The sequence below is a fragment of the Cydia strobilella genome, chromosome Z, assembly GCF_947568885.1.
Source record: "Cydia strobilella chromosome Z, ilCydStro3.1, whole genome shotgun sequence".
In the NCBI taxonomy this organism is placed as follows: Eukaryota; Metazoa; Arthropoda; class Insecta; order Lepidoptera; family Tortricidae; genus Cydia; species Cydia strobilella.
The window spans coordinates 2,019,222-2,042,165 of record NC_086068.1 but is presented as its reverse complement, the minus strand read 5'-3'; the positions used below and the strand labels follow the sequence as shown (position 1 = coordinate 2,042,165).

Genomic DNA, 22,944 nt, shown 5'->3' with positions numbered 1-22,944 from the left:
TCAACCTATTCCCTGTCCTCTACCATATTTTTTTACATGGGCAACACATATCGGCGTGGGTTTTGGTGAACGATTGTTGGCGTGGGTTGATTCATAACAATTTACGTATATTTTTAACGAAAACTGGACGAAAAACTGAAAAGACGATTAAATTATTATATTATGGGTGAGTAATCTTTGAAATAGCTGCGGCGACACGGCACGCTGTTATTGCATTGTTATTGATTGATGTCATCCTGGCCGGGCTCGCGTTCGGTCGTTTTTTTTTTTGTTAAATCATTCGTTATTAAGATTATCCAGTGATGTGTTGTGTTGAGGTGTGTTTTAGCTAAGTTAACATTCCAATGTGAAGTGTTGTTTAATTCCTGCCTTTGAAGCACCGGCGCAGTCCGTGGGGGGTATGATGGAAGTAAGACAAGCAACTATCAATTTACTTTGTTGGTGTTCCTACGCAATATAGTGGTTAGTGTCCTCATGAGTGGTAATATCTTGCGTCTTAGCCCTTTAAAATCGCTACGTATCTCAAACAAATGCTGTCACATCAAGTAGAAATGCATTCTGTTTACTTTTTTCACAAAGAATTGTGTGTTTCGTTAAACGGGAAGTATCAACATCTACCTATGTAAAATCGTGTATACTGTAACTTACAGCGCAGTGAAGAACTTAACTTTGCCAAAAAATACCAGTTACAATAACTAAAACATACAAATGATTTTTCCTAAACACCTAACCTTCTTTACAGGCTTATAAAATATATGCACTTACCTTTTAATGGTATTTCTTATATTGATTTTGATTGTGGATCTCAGATGTTACTTATCACTTGTAGTTTGTTTAGAAACTAGTTAAATAAACAAAGTTGTGTTAGAAATGTAAAATTAAGTATAAAGACCCATAGTCAAAAGGGAAGATGAGTTTAGCAGGCTGTGTGTGTTTTTGTGATGTGTGTTCCGCCGTAATGTTGGAACTGAGCTGATTTTAGTAAGTAGTGTCAAACAATGGGGATACCGCCGTTTAGCCAAAATATTTTTCGCCAAATTTCACTTCCCAACAAACTTATGGCATCAGTTTCATTTCCCAAATGAAATTTTTGCAAGTTTTTTACTTCGCAACCATTTCATTTCCCAACGCCATACTTGCGAAATGAAAATGACGTACTAGGTTGGGTTAGGTTAGGTTGGATTATGAAAATTTGCGAAATGAAATTTTGCCAAATGATAATTTGCTTAAAATAGTTTGGGAAGTAATACTTTGGGAAACGATTTTTGGCAATACATTAGTAAACCCAAATAATGTGATGTTGTAGCCCCACTGAATGAGTTTCTATAAAAAAACGTATTTTTTTTTTCAAAAGTCAAAAAAGCCAAAAAGTCAAAAGCATTTATTTGTTCAACGCTTCGTTTCGTCATTGTTCTGTGTATTATTTACATTAGTTGGCTGAGAAGGCACTTGTAGCTGAAGTTGTCTATCCTCTTCTGCTTTTCTTTCGCGTTCCCTGCGCGTTGTACTGCGAGTATTAACCATCTTCACAGGCGGAGTATGGAACATAAATCTGTTGATGATTCCACAATAAAAGCTCACAATACGGGACACGAAAAACAGTTTAATTATCAAAAAGTTACAACACCATGTGATTTTAATATGAGAGCAGTATATACGTGAGTCGCGCGCGGATTGACAAGCCGACTGACTTGGTCAAAGACAAAAACCGTTGGAGCCTTGTCGCTGCGTCACACGTAGGTATATCTACCTTCAAATTTCAGCTTAAGACTAAAGTTGAACAAATTATTATAGTACCACCATAATGAACAAAATTAAATACAAAGAAAAAAAAAACCATTTTGAGCACGTCGCTAACAATAGGTAAGGTACATAAGTACAGGTCTCACATAATCATTGTATCACTATGTTGTGCCGTAAGGCGTACAATTTTCCATTTATGTACTGTGGCTGCATGCTCATCACAGTTACTTATCAAATTCAAATTTTGTTTTCTTTTTTTGGGAAATTTATGATGGGCTCCTGAAGAAATGGAGGGAACTGCTCAAGTTTTATAGGCACCTATAGATCTTTTTATGGTAACTCATGCATATCTTTTGAAACCAACATTTGGTGTACTTCACCTTCACGTTTTTTTTTTCTCTCATTTTATCTGCAATCAACCGTTCTAGCCATAATCAGATGTTCTGTCTTTTTAAGGGTTTTGAGAGGATTAAATACTCTCTCTTGACTTTTATAGAATAGAATTTATCTTCTAGTGCCTCTGGTCTATCCGCAGTATTTGCCACCTTTTGAGCCTACTCGGGTTGTCATTGATGTTAACCAAGTCCCTTGCAAGTTCGTTTGTATGTTTTTTTTACAATATTGCTAAAAATTATAGTACAATCTTTTGTGAAGTAGGTTTAAAAAAAAATAGTTGTTTCTATAAAATGTATCTTTCCTGGCAGTTCTAGAGTAACAGGGAATAGTTTTTTGACTCAAATAGCTTGATATTTAGTCTAGCCTTATGGAAATCAGCCACAATTCCTAAGATAGTCTAGTCGGTGTTTTTTAATCTGTGGGTTGCGACACCCAAGCGTCTAACAGCAATACATAAGGATGTCGCATCATGAAAGAGGTTGAAAAACACTGGTGTAATGACTAGTGACCCACTCGGATTTACACAGGTTACACAAAAGCGCATGAAAATCTGTTCAGTAGTTTTTTAGTTTATAGTGGACATACAGACAGATAGACGTGGTTTGTTTTATAAGGTGTAGATAAACAAAGAACCAGATGACTCGGTCATTCAGGTACAACATTTTTGTATCTATAGAAATATTAGAAATATCATCGCTATGCTTACTCAACATCATATCTGCAAGAATCATTTGATGGAAATGTCGCTTTTCTTTCATTCGGAATACGGGTGTTTTTGTCATCAAATGAGTGTTACAGATACGAGGTTGAGTAAGTATAGCGGCGGTATGTCATTTCCCAAACACGAATATTCTTTTCAGATCTATGCAGAATAGACTATGGTACAGTCGCCATCAGATATATCGGAGCGGCCGAGGTGTTCACAATATCTGAACACGCACTCTAGCGCCTTGACAATAGAGGCGTGTTCAGATATTTGTGAGCGCCTCGGCCGCTCCGATGTATCTGATGGCGACTGTACAGTCAACGTTAAAGATATTATGCTTACATTTTTCGCCTTATTACAAAGAAGTAAGGTGCAAAAGTTGACTGTACCACAGAATAAATAATAGTATTAGGTACAAGCGCAAGCGTGAGCAGGCGACCGATCCGTAGCGCGCGGCAACTACTATGGCTAGACACCAAAATTGGTGTGGGCCGCATGTACTAGTAGCGACGCGACGAAATCGCGGAGTGAGCCACGCCTGACTGTACATATATTTTGTGCTTGTTTACAATATTTTCCGTTTATATGAGCTCTTTAAACAAGTTATGTAAAAGTAAATTTTTGTCTCTCTCTCTCTCTCTCTCTCTCTCTCTATTAACAAGCTTTAGACTGTGACCATGCTAACTTTGCACAAACTTGACAGTAATAATGCAAACATGGCCCTATATAAGCTCCATACTTAACATAGCCGTTAGCATGAAAACATAGCATGGTCTGCCTATAACTCATAAATAAGAATTTTAAATCAGTATTTCTTGGTTTCGAAGATATTGTAGATTCTGATGATTTTAATCTCACAAGGACATGGTTTTAAAAAGTGACCCAGGAGACAACCAAGTAGTTTTTTTAGTATTTGTTGTCATAGCGTCAACAGAAATACATCATCTGTGAAAACTTCAACTGTCTAGCTATCACGGTTCATGAGATACAGCCTGGTGACAGACAGACAGCGGATTCTTAGTAATAGGGTCCCGTTTTTACTCTTTGTGAACGGAACCCTAAAAACTATACTGAACGGATTTTCATGCGGTTTTTAAATACAAATATCTTAATTTTGCTTAAAAATGTGGTACAAGGTACCACATTGTCGCTTGCCATAAGGACACTGATAGATTTTTCGTATAAAAATACAAGCAATTTTCGTCTATATGATAAGCGACAATGTGGTACCTTTTGATTGAAAACGTCACAATTTGTTAAGGTTTTGTGTCCGTGCGAAGCCGGGGCGGATCGTTAGTAACTAAAATATATGTGCGATTTTCAACCAAAAGGGTACTTATTGTCGCTTGTCAGTAAGGCGCTAATTCCATATTCAATTAGAAATGAACCTTGTCGACAAACGACAATGTGGTACCTTTTGTTTGAAAACGTCACATATTATCGTCTGACTTGCTCTCTAAAATTAGAACTGATACATATCAAATGAAACAACATTGTATATGAGAGAGCCACATTGTGTCTGTACAATCAGAATATATCCAAGACATTTACGCAGTGATAAGGCGGTTGAGCGCGCTGTTTTACGAGCCCCGATGCAAATTAGTTCGTCTAGTTCCACACAACAATTTTGTTTATTCTAATAAATTTTACACATGAAGATAAAATGACCCAGTAATGGGAACAGTAATAGTAATGTTTAATCTCGTTTATTATGATCGTATAATAAAATTGCATGACTCTTATTGTTAAAAAAGTGTACTTTTCAAAAACGTTCTCCAAATCATATTGTCCTCTCCTATAGCACTGCTGCATGCATGGGCTCGAAACAAAATTGTCAGTACATTGGTAGAGCCGTGTTGCTTTCTCTAGTAATAGCCCTTTTGACATCTGTTAATATATTTCTACCCGTCAAATAAAAAATCGTTTTTTTTTTCTTTCAGTCAAACGGTATTTCTTGTATTTGGATTTAGTTAATGGAGAATATTACCATATAAAATTTAACTACATTAGCATTAGCATTAAATGTTAGTTATTATTGAACTTAATAGTACATTATGATACAAGTTGGTCAATACACACGAGGCGATATTGTGCGCGCGAGCTGTAAGCGAGCGCGCAATAAGAAAGCCGATGTGTGTAATGACCAATGCACACGCGTTTCATACGACGTTTTTCAACACACTTGCGAGAAAAAAAAGATACTCATATTAATCAAATTTTAATAGTTAAAACAGTTAGTATTGTGTGTTGCATCTGTCATACTGCCGGCCGCCCCTCGCCCCGGCCGCGGGCGGCGCGGCGGGCGCGCCGGTGCCCGCACGTCCGACCAATTAAAGAAGGCTCCCTTTCCATGCATATTATTAGCAATCAGTTACCTTCTTAACTCAGTCGGATAATATAATGAAAAAGCACGAGTGGAATAATACACTGAAAGAGCACGCGTGTTTAATATCTAGGATTATGAGCCAAAAATCGGTGGAATAAAAACGTCGTTTTGAGCAAGTGTGTTGAAAACATTATTTTTGTACAAACGCGAGAACCTCAAAGAATGGTCTGCGATAAACGCAGCGTTAAACGCATGCGTTAACGGAATGTATGAAAAATTACAATGCGTTTACCGCGTAAAACAATAGTCATCATCTTCCTCGCGTTGTCCCGGCATTTTGCCACGGCTCCATGGGAGCCTGGGGTCCGCTTGGCAACTAATCCCAAGAATTGGCGTAGGCACTAGTTTTTACGAAAGCGACTGCCATCTGACCGTCCAACCCAGAGGGGAAACTAGGCCTTGTCGACCGCGTAAAACAATAGTGTCATTAGATTATATAATGTAAAATGTAATTTTTCTTACGTTCCGTTGATAACACTGATGTGGAACCGCACGTCGGTGCGGTATGCGAGCGAGACAGCGCTTTACAATATTGTATTGTATTGTTTACATTATGTTTACCACTACATTTTTGCAAATAAATCATCATCTTCCTCACGTTGTCCCGGCATTTTTGCCACGGCTCCATGGGAGCCTGGGGTCCGCTTGGCAACTAATCCCAAGAATTGGCGTAGGCACTAGTTTTTACGAAAGCGACTGCCATCTGAACTTCCAACCCAGAGGGGAAACTAGGCCTTGTTGGGATTAGTCCGGTTTCCTCACGATGTTTTCCTTCACCGAAAAGCGACTGGTAAATATCAAATGATATTTCGTACATAAGTTCCGAAAAAGTGTGTTACCTATAAGTGGAAACTGTTCTGGCTGTTGTGTCAACTCAATTTGTTAAACTATATGTGTGATTATATGCTGTTTGTTTCCCTTTGCAATAAATAAAAAATAAAATAAAAAAAATAAAAACTTAATGGTACGAGCCGGGGTTTGAACCTGCGACCTCCGGATTGAAAGTCGCACGCTCTTACCGCTTTTAAATAATTAAATTTGTATTTGCCTTTGCGTTACTATAGTCAGCTATGCGAATTTTTATATTAACTTATTGCTACCGCAATATTCGGCGTTGGTCCCTCTTAAGCCGAAATAACATTATTAAAACGTGACGCGACGCCACCAACGCATATGTGCCATTCTCAATCAAAAGGGTACTTATTGTCGGTTGTCAATAAGGCGCTATTTCCATATAGCTTGAATTTGAAATCAACCTTATCGACAACCGACAATGTGGTACCTTTTTGGATGTAAAAGGTCACATATTTCCCACCTTGTACCAATGAGGATATAATTAGATAGAGCGGTACTGTCATAGTAAATTTTGTAACCGCTGTAAATTCACTGCCATCTATCGACATACTTTAAAACTAAAAATGAAGATTTATAAAAATACGTTAAAATGTATTTAAATATGGATAAATGATTTTTTTATTTGCGTTAATTATTTTTATATGATTTTGACCCATGTTCTTTCATTGATATGCGTTAAAATTATAAATAACAAACGAAACCGTCAACGCCCTCTATACGAGACTAGGCCAAAACTAGTGGCGCCCTCTGAACGTGAATCAAATTTTCGTGATTTTCGAGGCACGTTTTTTCCTTAGACTGTATCCATCTATTACGGAGTTATATCTATCTTTGCTTGTACCAATGATGTTGGACTGTTGGCGTGCGCTTGATATTTTTTAATTTGACTAGCTAGCCGATTGCGAATTTAATTAATTTTGTCTAATATTGAAGTTTATAAAATTATTATTTACTTACAATGTATGATTTGGTTTCAGTAAGGAGTTGGAGTCATTCAGAGCACACTGAATAACACAGGTAAGTTCTTTAAAGAAACTGCACTTTCTATTTTGTCATCATTATTAACCCAATGTGCATTACAATGTACACATTGACTGTATCTATCCAAAAGGTACAACCAAAGAGGATATAATATTATAGAGCGGTACTGTCATAGTAAATTTTGTAACCACAGTAAATTCACTGCCATCTATCGACACACTATAAAACTAAAAATAAAGATTTATAAAAATACGATAAAATGTATTTAAATATGGATAATTTTTTTTTATTTGCATTAATTATTTTGACCCATGTTCTTTCACTGATATGCGTTAAAATTGTTAAATAACAAACGAAACCGGCAACGCCCTCCATACGAGAGTAGGCCAAAGGTAATAGCGACATCTAATCGAGAATCAAATTTTCTTGATTTTCGAGGCACGTTTTTTCCTTAAACTGTATCCATCTATTACGGATTTATATCTATCTTTGGTACAACTGTACAGTCGCCATCAGATATATCGGAGCGGCTGAGGTGCTCAAAAATATCTGAGCACGCAGACCTTGACAATAGAGGCGTGTTCAGATATTTGTGAGCACCTTGGCCGCACCGATATATCTGATGCCGACTGTACAAGGCACTAATCTAAGTGGAAATCTCTTCAGCGATGCTAAAGTATTTTATTATGAGTGTGTTAGTCAAGTTTATTTATTATTATTATTTCTTTCTCTCATCATCATCATCATCACTTAAGAGCTTTGCTCATGTCGGTGGAGTAATTGCCAGTCCTTTCTTTCCTGAGCCAGTCTTTTGATTTGCTCGTACGATGCATTCTCTTTTACTTGGCTCAGATATGTGATTCTAGGCTTTCGACTGCCTCTCGTCTTTTCAATTTTTCCTTCCAGGACGTTAAGGAAAAAGTTGTCGCTTCGTATTAGGTGTCCTAACATCTTGCCTCTCCTATTCCTTATATCCTATTCCTTCTTTCTCTCCTAAGACCTATTTATTTATTTACTTCAATGTGCTTTAAACCATAACTATCAGGACCATGTTGATTTACTTTTGATTATTTCTATTTCAAAATAAAAGAAATACAACCAAATTTTATACACTATTTATTTCAAATTCAACAGCCAATTTTTAGGGTTCCGTACCGTAAAGGGTAAAAACGGGACCCTATTACTAAGAATCCGCTGTCTGTCTGTCCATCTGTCACCAGGCTGTATCTCATGAACCGTGATAACTAGACAATTGAAATTTTCACAGATGATGTATTTCTGTTGCCGCTATAACAACAAATATTACAAAAGTACGGAACCCTCGGTGGGCGAGTCTGACTCGCACTTGGCCGGTTTTTTCTTGTAATAGCCTTAGGAAGCTTTCAAAACTCCGAACAACCAATACTAAAATACTATCCCGTTCAGGCCGCCGCGATGTCGCAGCAATACAGCCTCAGGTGGAACAACCACCAGCCGAACTTCATATCCATGTTCACGACGCTGCTGAACACCCAGACCCTGGTGGACGTGACCCTCGCGGCGGAGGGCAAGCATCTGCAGGCGCACAAGATCGTGCTCTCGGCCTGCAGCACTTACTTTCAGGTATGCTGGTTCATATCCATGTTCACGATGCTGAACACACAGACCCTGGTGGACGTAACCCTCGCGGCGGAGGGCAAGCATCTGCAGGCGCACAAGATCGTGCTCTCGGCCTACAGCACTTACTTTCAGGTATGCTGGTTAATATCCATGTTCACGATGCTTAACACCCAGACCAGCATGCTGCGCAAATGTTTTAAGATCTGACCTCAAATGAGGCCGTAAAGGAGCTTATGGAAACAATTCAATCTTTAATATAGTTGTTTTTCTTTCTTCTTTCTTACATTACACTACCGCTCATAACTATTTAGGCACTCGTAATTTTTTCTATACAATTGTATACAAAATCGACTTTCAGAATTATACCGCTAAGTCGCAGTCGGGTAACAGTTTTTTGTGCAGTTTACTTCTTTTATTTAACAGACATATCGAGTTTCAAAATGATGTGCAGTATTCGTGTACATTGTCTATTTACCAAATGGCAAAAATATCCATAAATCGTTTTCCAGTACAAAACCGTGTTATTTTGTATAAACTAGTACATAAGGGTTTTTTAAATCGTTGCATAAAGTAAACTCAAAATTTTAAATGTATTTTGCAACAATTCGAGGCTCAGTATATTTACCTAAATAAAAATGAAATCCAACATGTATGAGAGTCATTTGCCTGTGATCGAACGGTATGATTTTGAAAATAATTTTTGTATACAATTGTATGGTGAAAATTGCGGGTGCCTAAATACTTTTGAGCGGTAGTGTATACGTAATGTTTAAAGAGTGGTGAGTCATGAAATTTCCCATATATATACAATATTAAACAGGTCTATTCTATTAGTAGTTTAAGCGTATTTCCGGACATTTATTAGAGAGAGCTTGTCCTTAATAGGAATTGCCAACCTTGTCTTACTTAACGGTCTCGCTTCTGCCCGTTACGCTCAACCAGCGACTCTTAGTGCCAGTTGCACCATCCGCACTTGACTAACTGATCAACGTCACCCGGCGCGCCGCGGCGGTTTACTATGAAACTTTCCATACAATTAAATTAAGCGAACTCTTTAACGATGACATACAGTTTGGTGCAACTGACCCTTAGTATGTCCTGCAATGAGGGCTCCCGCGTTTAATTTCGCCGCTAGGGGCGCTAGCGTAGATGGAGGTCTTTCAAAATGTCAAATGCATAGAAGTTTTGGGGGTTTCAAGCTTTTTTATCGGGAAATTTCACTCATTCATAATTGTGGTAAATCTTTGTTCATCTTTGATTAATCTTTAATTATTTTTCACACTGCACCCACATTCGAGAATTCCTGTTTTGCCCTATGGTTGACTGGTAGAGAATGCCTTGAGGCATTAAGTCCGCCATTTGTACGTGTTTTAATTGTGCAATAAAGTTTTAAATAAATAAATAAATAATCATGGTAAACAATAGATATAGCTCAATAAATGTTAGTGGTTTAAAAAAAGTGCCGACTAGAATATATGCAAAATTGAACAAGTTGAAAAAATGGCACATTCAGACGTTAAAATACCTTTGTGTACATTAGAACGTATTGATTTTATAAAATAAGCATAGAAGAATTTTGAGATCTGTTTTTCTGGACCAACATCAACAGTGGCGCCAACTGGTGAGCACAAAAACGGTAGCCCTCATTCTCTATGTCCTTTGTAGTAGGTAATACTATTAATTAATGAATTAAAACACTTTACTTTACTAAACTGTTTATTGTTTTCCAGGCGCTATTCGTTGATAACCCATCGCAGCACCCCATCGTGATCCTCAAGGATGTGAGCTTTGCGGATCTCCGAACCATGGTGGACTTCATGTACTGCGGGGAGGTCAATGTTACCGAGGAACAGTTGCCACAGGTTAGAACGCCTTAGGGTTTGAATAGTTGCGCGCGTTCAGAGTTTGAATAGTGGAGTCGTCAGCGGGGCGTCAAGTTTACAAGTCTTTCGTACAGTGCAGGGATGTCGCGAATATTCGCATCCTCATCCGCATCCGTGGAACTTCGCATTATTTTCAACATCCGCACCCGCATAAATTCGATGCGGATGTGGAACAGGTAGGTACAGGAACGTCTTAACGGCGGCGTAAGTGCTAGGTAATTTCGTCATTAGCCAATAGGAATCTCGTTTCGTTTGTGTGATTCGTCGATCGAGCACTTTAGCCTATGACGGACAGCGGTAAGAAGTGAAAAGTTTGTTTTGCGTAATAGTAATAGTAATGCGATTGTGGGGCACCTATATTCTTGTTGAAATACTAAAAGTTTAGTTTTTTTTAAAAATAAAAATTACTAAAGTGTAATATTTGACGTTTTTTAAGTGCCTAATCTCGACATCCGCGTCCGCGGATGTGAGCCTTTAAAAATCCGCATCTGGATCCGCGGATGTCAAAAAATCGGCATCCTCAACATCCCTGGTACAGCGTGTCGTACAGCTGCGTTCGTTCGTGGCCCTCAAACAAATGGTCTCGCCGGTAGATCAGCGCTGACTTTTGAGCATTATGCTCAGGCGGGACCATTTCGTGGTGAACTATTTTTTTTTATACTACGTCGGTGGCAAACAAGCATACGGCCCGCCTGATGTTAAGCAGTCTCCGTAGCCTATGTACGCCTGCAACTCCAGAGGTTGCCGACCCTAACACTCCTCTCCCTCGAGTTCTGGCAACCTTACTTACCGGCAGGAACACAACACTATTAGCAGGGTCTAGTGTTATTTGGCTGCGGTTTTCTGTAAGGTGGAGGTACCTCCCCAGTTGGGCTCTGCTCTAGATCTGGAATGACATCCGCTGTCCTGTGCCCTACCACACAAAGCGAGATGTCATTCACAGTGCCCATACCTCTCTTTTGGACGTAGTTTAAGGACATATCCGGGTCCAAAATTTATTTTTATTATTATTTATTTTTATGTTTATATTTCTTTGTTGTTTTTATACTTTTGTATGTTATAGTTTGTCACGAATAAATGCGATGATTTCTGATTTCTGATTTTTCTCTCAGGTGTTAGACACAGCAAAGCACCTAAAGATCAAAGGCCTGACCGAGATGCCGGAGACGACCTCCCTCACCCGCTCGCAAGGCAACGAGATGCAGTCACAGGCGGACTCGCTGGATTCGAACCGGCACTCCGCCTCTCCCGCCACCTCGCCCAACACCAAACGGAAAAGGTACGGAATGTGAGTCATTGACCATTTACATAAGTAGCGTTAGACGCAGTTGCAGTACTCGACGCGCTCGGCAACCAAACTGCAAAGGTGAGCCATTTTTGATAAAAAACTTTTTACAAATAGGCTTCTTCTTCTTCCTCCTTCCCTTAGTCCCAGTTCTATCTGGGGTCGGGCCTCCTTGTACGGCGGCGCCAGGACGCTCTATCCTGGGTTGTCATAGGGGTAAGGTTCTGGGCTTTCATCTCCCGCTTGATATTGGACCACCATGTGTCGGGAGGTCTTCCTCTTCCCAAGGATTTAGTGGGGATATTTAGGACGGATTTAACTGGGTAATGGTCATCTCGTCTCATGATGATTTTTACAAATAGGCTCGATGACAAATTTTCATTAATGTTATCAATCGATCAGATTTGTTTTTAGGATCAAATGTCTGTATGGGATCCATTGTATTAAAGCAATACAAAAGTCAGAAATGATAGTCAAAGTCCGACTGTCGTACTTTACTCGCGAAACTCTCCTAACAAAACGATAAGTGAACGTGACGCGAAGGTCACTGAGAGCCCATTTTGACGTATGGACAAAACAATTAAATTGTGTTGTATGTAGTTGCTATACAATATTTTTGTAGATAAAATGTAAGGAATCGAATGGTACCCTTACTTTTTTCCATTTTGGGAGTTTAAAAAAAAAACTGTATTTTTGTATCACTTCCATATATTATTTTAATACCCACATTATTGTGATAAATTGCTCATATGCTATCTATGTTACTAGATCTTGTTATAAAATTCAACATGTGTCTTCATCCCTACCATAACGAGCGTTTCGTGCACGGTGTTAAATAATTTATTTTACAATGCATGTGCTCGAAAAGAGCGTTTCCTACGGAGCCATATCATGCCCAAAGTACTACTTTTCCGCACTAGTGCTTTTTGTTTTCAATTTTTTTTTACAGTACATATGGTGCTACTTTCTCGCACTAGTACGGAATAGAGCACTTTTCCGCACTAGTGCTTTTTGTTTTCATTTTTTTAATAATTAAACTTATTTGCCATGATATGTTTTTTTATTTACTCGCACAATGCATAGTAAAACATTGTATGATACACGTGCGTAAAGATGATTTCCGACTCGTATTCCTTTATACACTCGTCGGAAATCATACACTTTCCGCACTTGTTGCATAAATAGCTATTTCATTTCTCATGCTCTGAAAGAGGGTCATTGTTGTTCTAAAAGGTGTGCAGAAAATGATACGTGTCTGCACTAGAGCATTTTACGTTCGAAGTACGATTTTTTTTTGTACAATAAGCAATTAAAATTTGAGTTTAAATGGATTTAATCGCACTTAAACTATCGTGAGACATATTTCAAAATATTTAAATCAGTACGGTTTTTACAAACTATTATTTTTAGTCGCTTTTGGCGACATGTTTCGGATTCTTTGGGAATCCTTCCTCAGGCACGAAATAAAAATAATAGTGAGTAAAAACCGTACTGATCTAAATATTTTAAATGGATTTGTTATACAATTTTCATTCATTTGACTCTCCATTCCATAAATAACGATACTTTTGTCTGAATTGTTAATTGAAAGTACTCTCAAGAAATACTATAAAAATGTATACTTAGCATGACGCTTTTAATAAAAACACATTCATTTTACTTTCCTCGTATTCGAAATGAAAGTGTTTAACACGTGTGAAAGGCATCATTTCAGCCTCGGACTATTTTCGCTCTCTGCTTTCTAGCGCCAAGATACCTCGGCAAAGATGAGTGCCTTTCATCCCTTGGTTAAGCCGGACACAATCTACTATTAAGTAGAGGAAACTCCTTTTGATCGCTCTCTGCGTGCATTAAATCATGTTCCTTTTGTCAGACGCAGAAAAAGCTCAACCGGTTCAACGTCGCTCAACATGGTCGAGGAACACCGAGAGGAGCAGCAGGAACCAGCGCGGGAATCCGTCACGCTCAGCAGCCTGCCGCGGAGGCGCGAGTACGAAGACACGCACCAGGTACTTAAGTCCGTTCCATCGGTTTGCCGCTGTCACTGTCACATTTCGCAAGAAAGAACGGGAAAGATCATCCGCGCCAAGTGTCAATTTTGATCAAATTTTGTCGATTTTTATTTATTTTAAAAACGTTACCTTACAATATCGAAATTCCAAAGCTATGAAATTACTATTTAAGTTAAGATTGTTTTTTCTTCTTGTTTTGTTTATAGTGTCACATAATAAATAACCGAGTAAAGTTGGATTAAAAGTCCGAGTTAGAGGTTACTTTGGGAATTAATTGTATCGAGCGAAGTGTCACAATTCGTGTATCGGAAGCTATGTTGTTAAAGATAATATAGTCAAGAACTACATATATTTTTTCCACGTCTACGAATATCAACGCCTCTTAGAAAAACGTGATCATATAAGGAGATTTTTTGCCTTCTGGCTCAGGGAACCGCCTTAAGTCACTTATGTCAGGTCGGACACGCTATACATCAAAAATCACTTGCGTTTTGTATGTGTACGACAGCCAACGTGGCAATGATAGTTCCAGTCAGCAAAATAAAATAAAAAGTGTTACAGTGAAATCGTATTATATGACGTTTTTATTTCTATAAATAACAAATAAATATTTACTTTATATCGTGTAACAATACTTTTTGTATGTAATAAATGTCTAATGGCAAAATAAAAATATAATAAGTTTTTGAACATCCAAACTCTTTGGTATGGACGTATCGATTACGGTCAGAATTAAATTTAAAAAAGCTGGTAAAGTAAAAAGCACTAGTTCGCAAACAACAACTTTGCGAACGCTAAACAGCTACGTAAAGTAGCACTTTTTTAGCAACTGTATTAAAATAGTAGATTGTGTCACAAGGGAGCAAAATGACATATTTACGGCGAGGGCGTACAATTGAATTCTAAACGGAGCGAAGGATTCTATAATAGAATCCCGAGAGTAGCGAGGGGTTCTAAAGGAGAATCCTGATCGTAGTGAGGGATTCAATTGTGTTACGCCCAAGATGGAAATAATTTTGCTACCTATGAGGTAATTAAAATGTTTAAAACTATTATTTAGCTAAAAAAATGTGAAAAAAAAAATGTAAAAATAGTGTCCTAAATAGAAAAGAAAAGTGCCACTTTGATCCCTCCTAGCAGGGAAGAAAAAGCCCTTTTTCGAACTGGTGATGTCATGATGTGAAAACATATATGCACTACAGCTGTAATATATTGTTTAGTTACTGGAAAATATCTACAAAATTCTTTTAAAACCACATATGTGCATACGCTGACAACACCGATTGTCGTATGTGTGGCGAAGAGGAAGAGACAATAGAACACCTTATGTGTGAATGTCACGCCCTCGCCAGACAAAGAATGAAGGACTTTGGAACAGGCTACCTGGTACCAAAGGAATTCAAAAAGCTACCCATAAGGTCCAACATCCGGCATATGGAGATGGTGGGGAAGGCTCTTGAGTAGCGGACGGATCTTTCCTAGGGGGTAACTGCACAAAAGATCCCTATGGGTCGAAGTGTATCCGTAAGGGCCCCCGAAACTATAAGATAAGATAAGATAAGACATATGTGCATTTTAATGTCTCGTCTGATCACAAGTGTAGTTTCCGTTCCACCATTGTTTCAAGTTGTCGTGCGCGGCGTTCTGCTTGTACTCATTCTCATTCAACGCCTCACAGAATTTACAATAATCATCAGTATCGGGGCTCGAGTGTCGGAACTCGAAACTGTAGTGATTCCGCCATCTGAAGTACGAGTAGTATTCGTCGGGGTGCTTCATGAGGTGGTTGATGGTTTCGGCTAGTTTCGCTGGGCCTAACTCGCGCGCGTTTAGGTACGAGCCGGGTGGTAGAAATCTGGAACGATGAGTAGTTGGGGTGAGATTATAGAGAAATAAAACCGGACAAGTGCGAGTCGGACTTCGTACTTTAGGGTTCCGTACCCAAAGGGTAAAAACGGGACCCTATTACTAAGACTTCGCTGTCTGTCTGTCTGTCACCAGGCTGTATCTCATGAACCGTGATAGCTAGACAGTCGAAATTTTCACAGATGATCTATTTATGTTGCCGCTACAACAACAAATACTAAAAACCGGCCAAGTGCGAGTCGGACTCACACACGAAGGGTTCTGTACCATTAACTATAAAAACGGTCACCCATCCAAGTACTGACCCCGCCCGACGTTGCTTAACTTCGGTCAAAATGAGGCGTGTTATAAGTAAAACCGGCAAAGTGCGAGTCAGACTCGCGCACGAAGGGATCCGTACCATTACGCAAAAAACGGCAAAAAAATCACGTTTGTTGTATGGGAGCCCCACTGAAATTTCTATTTTATTCTGTTTTTAGTATTTGTTGTTATAGCGGCAACAGAAATACATCATCCGTGAAAATTTCAACTGTCTAGCTATCACGGTTCATGAGATACAGCCTGGTGACAGACAGACGGACAGCGAAGTCTTAGTAATAGGGTCCCGTTTTTACCCTTTGGGTTTGGGTTTGGGTTGTTGGTGAGTGTATGCCAATCGCTGATACACAATGGTCACGCGCGCGCACAAAAGGAACAAAGGCTTTTGTTTAACAGATAAGGGTCTTTGACGAAAAAAACCATTTGAGAAGATGCACACTATAATAGGGTCCCGTTTTTACCCGTTGTGTACGGAACCCTAAAAACTGAGTCCGTGTCTCAGATATGAAGCTTCAAATGCGAGTAACTAAATGTGCCATTTTCAACCAAAAGGGTACTTATTGTCGCTTGTCAGTAAGGCCAAAGATAGATATAACTCCGTAATAGATGGATACAGTCTAAGGAAAAAACGTGCCTCGAAAATCAAGAAAATTTTATTCTCGTTCAGAGGGCGCTACTAGCTTTGGCCTACTGTCGTATAGATGGCGTTCACGGTTTCGTTTGTTATTTAACACTTTTAACGCATATCAGTGAAAGAACATGGGTCAAAATCATAAAAATAATTAATGCAAATAAAAAAAATCATTTATCCATATTTAAATACATTTTATCGTATTTTTATAAATCTTCATTTTTAGTCTGAAAGTGTGTCGACAGATGGCAGTGAATTTACTGGGGTTACAAAATTTACTATGACAGTACCGCTCTAGTATAAGTTACTCTATGGTAAGGCGCTATTTCCATATAGCTTCAATTAGAAATCAACCTTATCAACAAGCGACAATGTGGTTTTGGTTCGTCACAAATACACTTCAATTGCACAACAAAAAGAAAATTTTTATAACAGATTTACAATGTAAATCTCAATCAATGTAAGTCTGCGTACCTCGAGTAATTCGCTCCTCCATAGACAACAGGCACCGTATTATGTTTATAAGCGGTCAACACCTTCTCCGTAACATAATCCTCGCCAAATGAATTCTCGAAAGCGAAATAAAAATAGTATTCTCTCTCCAATAAACGCAGACATCTCTCGTTTATAAAAGATGGACACTGCAACGTCCCACATGCGCCATATATATCAACACTCAAACTATAATTCTTTAAATGACCTTTTACTCTCTCCACAAATACTTCTCTGCGGCTCATCGTGTGACAGTTTGTCGCGAACCACGCTACCGCTTTCGTCTTATTTCTCAATTTAATTTTGAATCTCTCGCTGATATCCTCCATATTTTCAAAACTCACCCAAGTGGCATCTAGTTTTGGCGCCACCACATTTCCGGTCTTGTTTTTAACGATAAAATAACCCCAGTTTATATCCGAGTCTAATCTATACGTCCAAGTCAAGTTGAAAAATCCATTGAAGTTGCATAACGGGTAGTTTTGCGCTGATTCTATATTAGCGTATACGTATTTTTGACTTAAAGTACGACTGTTTGGTAAATCGTACATGTTCAACATTTGTGTTAGTTGCGGTCCGTTGAATAAAACTACGTCGAATAATGATATATCTCCCAATTCCTGTCTATCTCCAGTCACGTAGCAATTCTTATATTTGCAGGATTTCTCTCTGAATGTATACGAACCTTTACCTAAGTAGTTGAAAGGCGATGCTCTTGGATCCGTCCATAGAAGTATATATTTCGTATTATCGTTTGTCCTCTCATATATTTCTGTTTTTTCCATCGTTGTTACCTCATAAAAGTGATCTTCGTCGTGACCAATTAAGAGCAGAGCGAGGGTCGTTAGAAGAACTATTACCGTAAATAAGCCTGTACGTTTGATGGCTTTGAAAAAGTACGTTGCTACCGCCATGGCGATTAAACTCTGGCGAGAAAAGTCGAGAGATTACTCTAACATTTGCTTTGTAATGTAAGACATTTTGTTTGTAAATACACAGTGTGGATGTCTTATTGTTTGCGAGATTTATACGCATTGAAATGCGTGCTGACATTTTTCTCGGTTTTCTTTATAAATTAAAGGCGTTTCTAATGCAAAAATTAGTGCAAATTATACTATGCATGTAAATATTTGGTAATTGAAATAGATGCGGTTCTATTTCAATTGCCAAATATTTATTTCGTTCATTATCTGTGGTAATATTTTTTCGTTTATTGCAGAACACCGATCCCCACATGAACGTGGAACCATTGCCTATGGAGGGAGGCTCCGCCGGTCTACCGCAAGGTAAGGTTTTATATTATTTCTAATCTTCTTCTTCTTCTTCTTTGTCGTAACCTCATGGCTGAGGGACGTGACGAGTGTGGACACTCTTCACCAGTGCTCTCCAGGCCGCTCTGTCTTGGCCCCAGTGCATGTGGCGTTTGTCACTGATGTTATTCTGTCCGCCCAACGCGTGGCCATACGTCCATCCCTACGCTTCCTTGCCATGCGGCCAGTAATTATGAGCCTTTCCAGGCTATCTGGCCCTGTCCTGCTCAGATGACCGAAGAAACCAAGTACACGTTGGGAGCAAACAGTGGAAAGCCTCGTTGTAATGTTAAGTTCGTCGTATTTCTAATACAACTGTACTAATAGGCATCGGTGGAAATTACCCCGTTACAATATTGTCAGTTAACAGTAGACAATTGTGCCTTGATCTGAACAAAATAAGCTATTTTACCGAATTCAATTTCACCTCTAGGGGCGCTAATGTAGATGGAGGTCTTTCAAAATGTCAAATGCATGGAAGTTTGGGGGGTTTCAAGCTTTTTTATCGGGAATTTTCACTCCTTATTCATAATTGTGGTAAATCTTTGTCCATCTTTGATTAATCATGGTAAACAATAGATATAGCTCAATAAATGTTAGCGGCTTAAAAAAAGTGCCAACTAAAATATATGCAAAATTAAACAGGTTGAAAAAATGACACATTTAGACGTTAAAATACCTTAGAACGTATTGATTTTATAAAAATAGGCTTAAAAGAATTTTGAGATCTGTTTTTTTAGACCTACATCTACAGTGGCGCCAACTGGTGAGCACAAAAACGTTAGCCCTCATTCGGCTACTCTTTCAGCAACATCACACGATTTGTGGCTATGGATTTATGAGTCGTATGTAGCACAGGGCGGACACGCTATACATCAAATTTTTATCCGGAGATAATATGTCTGATTCTCACGGAAGTAGGTAAGCCACAACCGTATTCCTTTGAAAATATGTCGGTCAGTTCCTAATATTGTTTCTGGGCAACCAATATTCAATAAATTAAGGATGTTTTATACGGATTAGATCGAGATTTAGGTTTCGAAGCCATTGTGTATTTTCAATTTCCCGCGAGCGCCACGTGACACGACTATCGTGCGAGCCGAGCGGCAGCCCACTGCCATACGCCTGCCCGGGAGGCGCGCCGGCCAAATGTACCTAAACTGCGTAGTGACACCCCCCTATCGCTGGGACAGGTTGTGTATCATCGTTTGGGGAGCTGTGGCACATACGCATAGAGTATCTGAGCCGCTTAGGCCTCCCCACCTTACCAAGGTACATGACTGCCCCACCTTACTGGTAAGGTACATGAAGTGATTCTATTGGTTCTTAACAAACGCATCCCTCGCTACGCATCCTCGCACATCTCTAGTGGAAACGCAGCCTAAAATTACACTTAAACTGTCATATTGTCACAGGGCCGACACTCTATACATCAAAAATACTTGCGTTTCTATGTGTGAACGGCACGTCTGTACACGCGTCATGCGTCATAGTGTAAGTTGTTTAAAAATAGTACTGAGAGCACGCCAGAAGTCCGCCAGATTTCTGTCGCGGGGCGAGGTAATTCGAGTCGGGGCGGGGCGGTGCGTGGCCGTTCTGTATGATAATACTATTACTTATTCTGTGGTATTGTTGTTGTTGTGTGCGTGGCCTCTCCTTACCTTGCGACACCTGTATCCGGACATCATTTCCAGGGAAGGGAGATCAATGTGTATCACAGTAGTAAGCCAACATTTACAGAGACCAACAGTTATAACAGACTGCTAATGTCAAAGGCAAACTTTTGTGTGGTCAAAATTGCAGTTTCACTACTCTCATACGTCTATATTATTAAATATGTACCTCATATTTCGATATTTTTACGTTGAAATTACTTGTGAATCTATGGAATAATAATATAAATTGTCATATCAGAGGTACAATTTTAAAACCAAAGCTCATAATATTATGTGTGAGAACGTCTAGTGATAATGCCATTTTGACACTTTTCTTTGACTTAGCACTCGTGTACGATTCATGTCACACTTTTGATGTCGGATAACGTCTTACTAGTCAAAGGAATTTGAATCTTCGATACTAAAGTTGAAAAGCTCAAATTCCTTTGACTAGTAAAACGCGCTCCGGTTCCCGTTTGATGTAAATCGTACGTAAGAGTCCGTCTAAGCTAACTATGCGCCGACTTCGCAGTGACAAAGCGTGGGAATGCCACTAAAAACGTCGCGTTTTCATGGTGACATTTCGACTCTGTTACTGCAAAGTGGGTCAATATCAGGGGCGGTTCAACCGCCTAATTTCTTTGGACACATTTTTGTCGAAATGCTGCATTTGAATGATATTTCTGGTGACTTATTAGTAGTCATACAACCAAAAATATCATCAAGATGTCGAAACACTAGTCCAAAGAAATTAGGGGGCAAAAACGCTCAGATATTGATCCAAGTCCGTGCAGTTAGCTTGGCCCGACTCTATAACTGCACTCTGACATTGATAATCTAAACCGTTTATCTCTCTTCCCAGGGGCCCAGTGGAGTATGATGGACACGTACCCCCGATACTCGAACGCGTGTCTCGGCCTCCAACACGACCCGGCCATGTACATGGGTAACGTCATCAACCAGCACATGGAGAACGATATCAACGATTACGCACAAGCAGTAGGCGTCACGGGACCCAGCCCCGGACCGAGCTGCGTACCCGAAGCACAAGTCACACAAGAGCAAACACCCCAACAACCCAAGAGACGCAGAGCCACCAACCCACAGTCAGAAGAAAACTTCCAAAGGGCATTAGAAGCTGTGCGCTTCGGAGGCATTGGCTTCTGCAAAGCCGCTAGAATGTTCGGTGTCAACAACAGAACACTCTGGCTCGAATACAAAAAGAAAGGCTACCCGAACAACCGACCCAGCATCAAATCTCGCATCAAACGCGAACACACCACACCCCCGCCAGAACACAAAGAGGACCCGCCGCTACAGGAACAGCAAATGGTCCTCTGTCCCCCACACCCGGTCCCTGTGGGCTTCATCGACTCCCGTCCCCTAGACTTTAACTTACAAGGCGTCCCGCACAACTCCCCCCTCAACATCTTAGGGGTGAACTTTAATAACATGCAATAGAATACCGCATGCGGGGCTCCCATTGAAGAGTACCACTTGTGACAAGAGTGGGCGGGCGAGCCGCCGGCCACCCCGCCGAGAGTCCCGCGCTACGATATTTATACGCACATGCTGATGTAAATAGTTACCGGTAAGGTGGCCTCGGGGTGTCTGACTGTAGTAAAACCTTTTGACACTCATATTAATCCTTTGACCGCAAAAGACGTCATCTGGCGCGCGTCTACAACCCAATTCAAGGTTAACGATGACGCGCTGAACACGATAAGCGTTGCGTTGAAAGAGTTAAGCGCCAATAACTGATTTTAAGTGACAAAAAATTGTCAGTAACTAGTGTTTGTTCACGGAAACTGGTTCTCAGTGGGCAACAACTGGTTTTTCGTCACTGATAACTGCTTTTGCGTCACCGTAACTAGTTTTTAAAGTTCAATAACTGTTATTTAGAAATTTATGGACACTAATGAGTTAAACTAGTTTTTGACCACCAGTTTTTTTACGCCAAAAGGTATTTTTCTATAGTCAGTAGGTACCCCGGTCTTGAAGTAGGTCCAGTATTAAAGAACCCCACCTATGACGTCATACCTCTATATAGCAATAACTGGTGGGATGCCACAATGCCTTTTCTACTCGGGTTGATGACGTCATAGTTATTGGGTGGCGCGGTCAGTAAACGCGAAGATCGAGCTGTACACTAGGGGACAACGAAAACGGGTCACTGTATGACCCAGTTTTGATTTCTTCATAGTGCGGGAAAATTATGCCCAAGCATTTTAACCCAGTGTTTTAATTTTTATTTTGTCTTAAAACATGACACGGCAATGAGAAGTAAATAGTAAAGACAGTTATTAGAAAATAAATAATGCGTATTTATCATTGTTATGGATATAGTCACCAGTCTCAGTACCATGTGTTCTGTATTGTGCTTTGACCTTCGGCAATCGTATCATCTCTACAGTCATGGGTGAATCAACTTTTTCTTTTCACTCGTTGCAACGGTTCGGTCGCCTGGGTCACTTTTTTATATCCTAGTTTTGTGGCATTCAAATTACACACATGCATTTATGTGGTGGCATTTATAAGCTATCCACAATGGGCCGTGACTGGGCACTATTGTCGCCTGACTAACGGGAGAGAATAACAACAAGAAATAGTTAATTCACCCGGATTAATTTTTCAGCAGTTACTAAACTCTTAAAATATATATAGATCGTGTCATTCACGATGACGCGCAGATTTGTCAAATCAAACCTTTAATGACATGACAATACGAGCCAAAGCAGCAATGTAAACTGTACAACGCCACCTATATTTCCTCGTTAAGAAAGCAAGGTCAAAAGAATACTCAACAGGCCTAGTGACGCCATCTAT

The 22,944-nt window shown here is 39.6% G+C and overlaps 1 protein-coding gene across 5 annotated transcripts; it reads left to right on the top strand.

The window, feature by feature from the left end:
* The first annotated feature begins 12 nt into the window (after positions 1-12).
* On the top strand, positions 13-21,777 carry LOC134754555 (longitudinals lacking protein, isoforms H/M/V-like). 5 transcript variants are annotated; one of them, XM_063690861.1, is made up of 8 exons: positions 13-166; positions 7,064-7,103; positions 8,493-8,669; positions 10,397-10,528; positions 11,662-11,837; positions 13,714-13,843; positions 18,373-18,439; positions 20,981-21,776. In XM_063690861.1, exons 3-8 carry the CDS (start codon positions 8,502-8,504, stop codon positions 21,577-21,579), a joined length of 1,272 nt encoding a protein of 423 aa, XP_063546931.1. In that variant the 5' UTR covers positions 13-166; positions 7,064-7,103; positions 8,493-8,501; the 3' UTR covers positions 21,580-21,776. The 5 variants fall into 5 exon arrangements, with proteins under 5 accessions (XP_063546931.1, XP_063546930.1, XP_063546933.1 ...); XM_063690860.1 differs by having other exon boundaries at positions 13,708-13,843; XM_063690863.1 differs by having other exon boundaries at positions 11,662-11,828; positions 20,981-21,775.
* Positions 21,778-22,944: the final 1,167 nt, after the last annotated feature.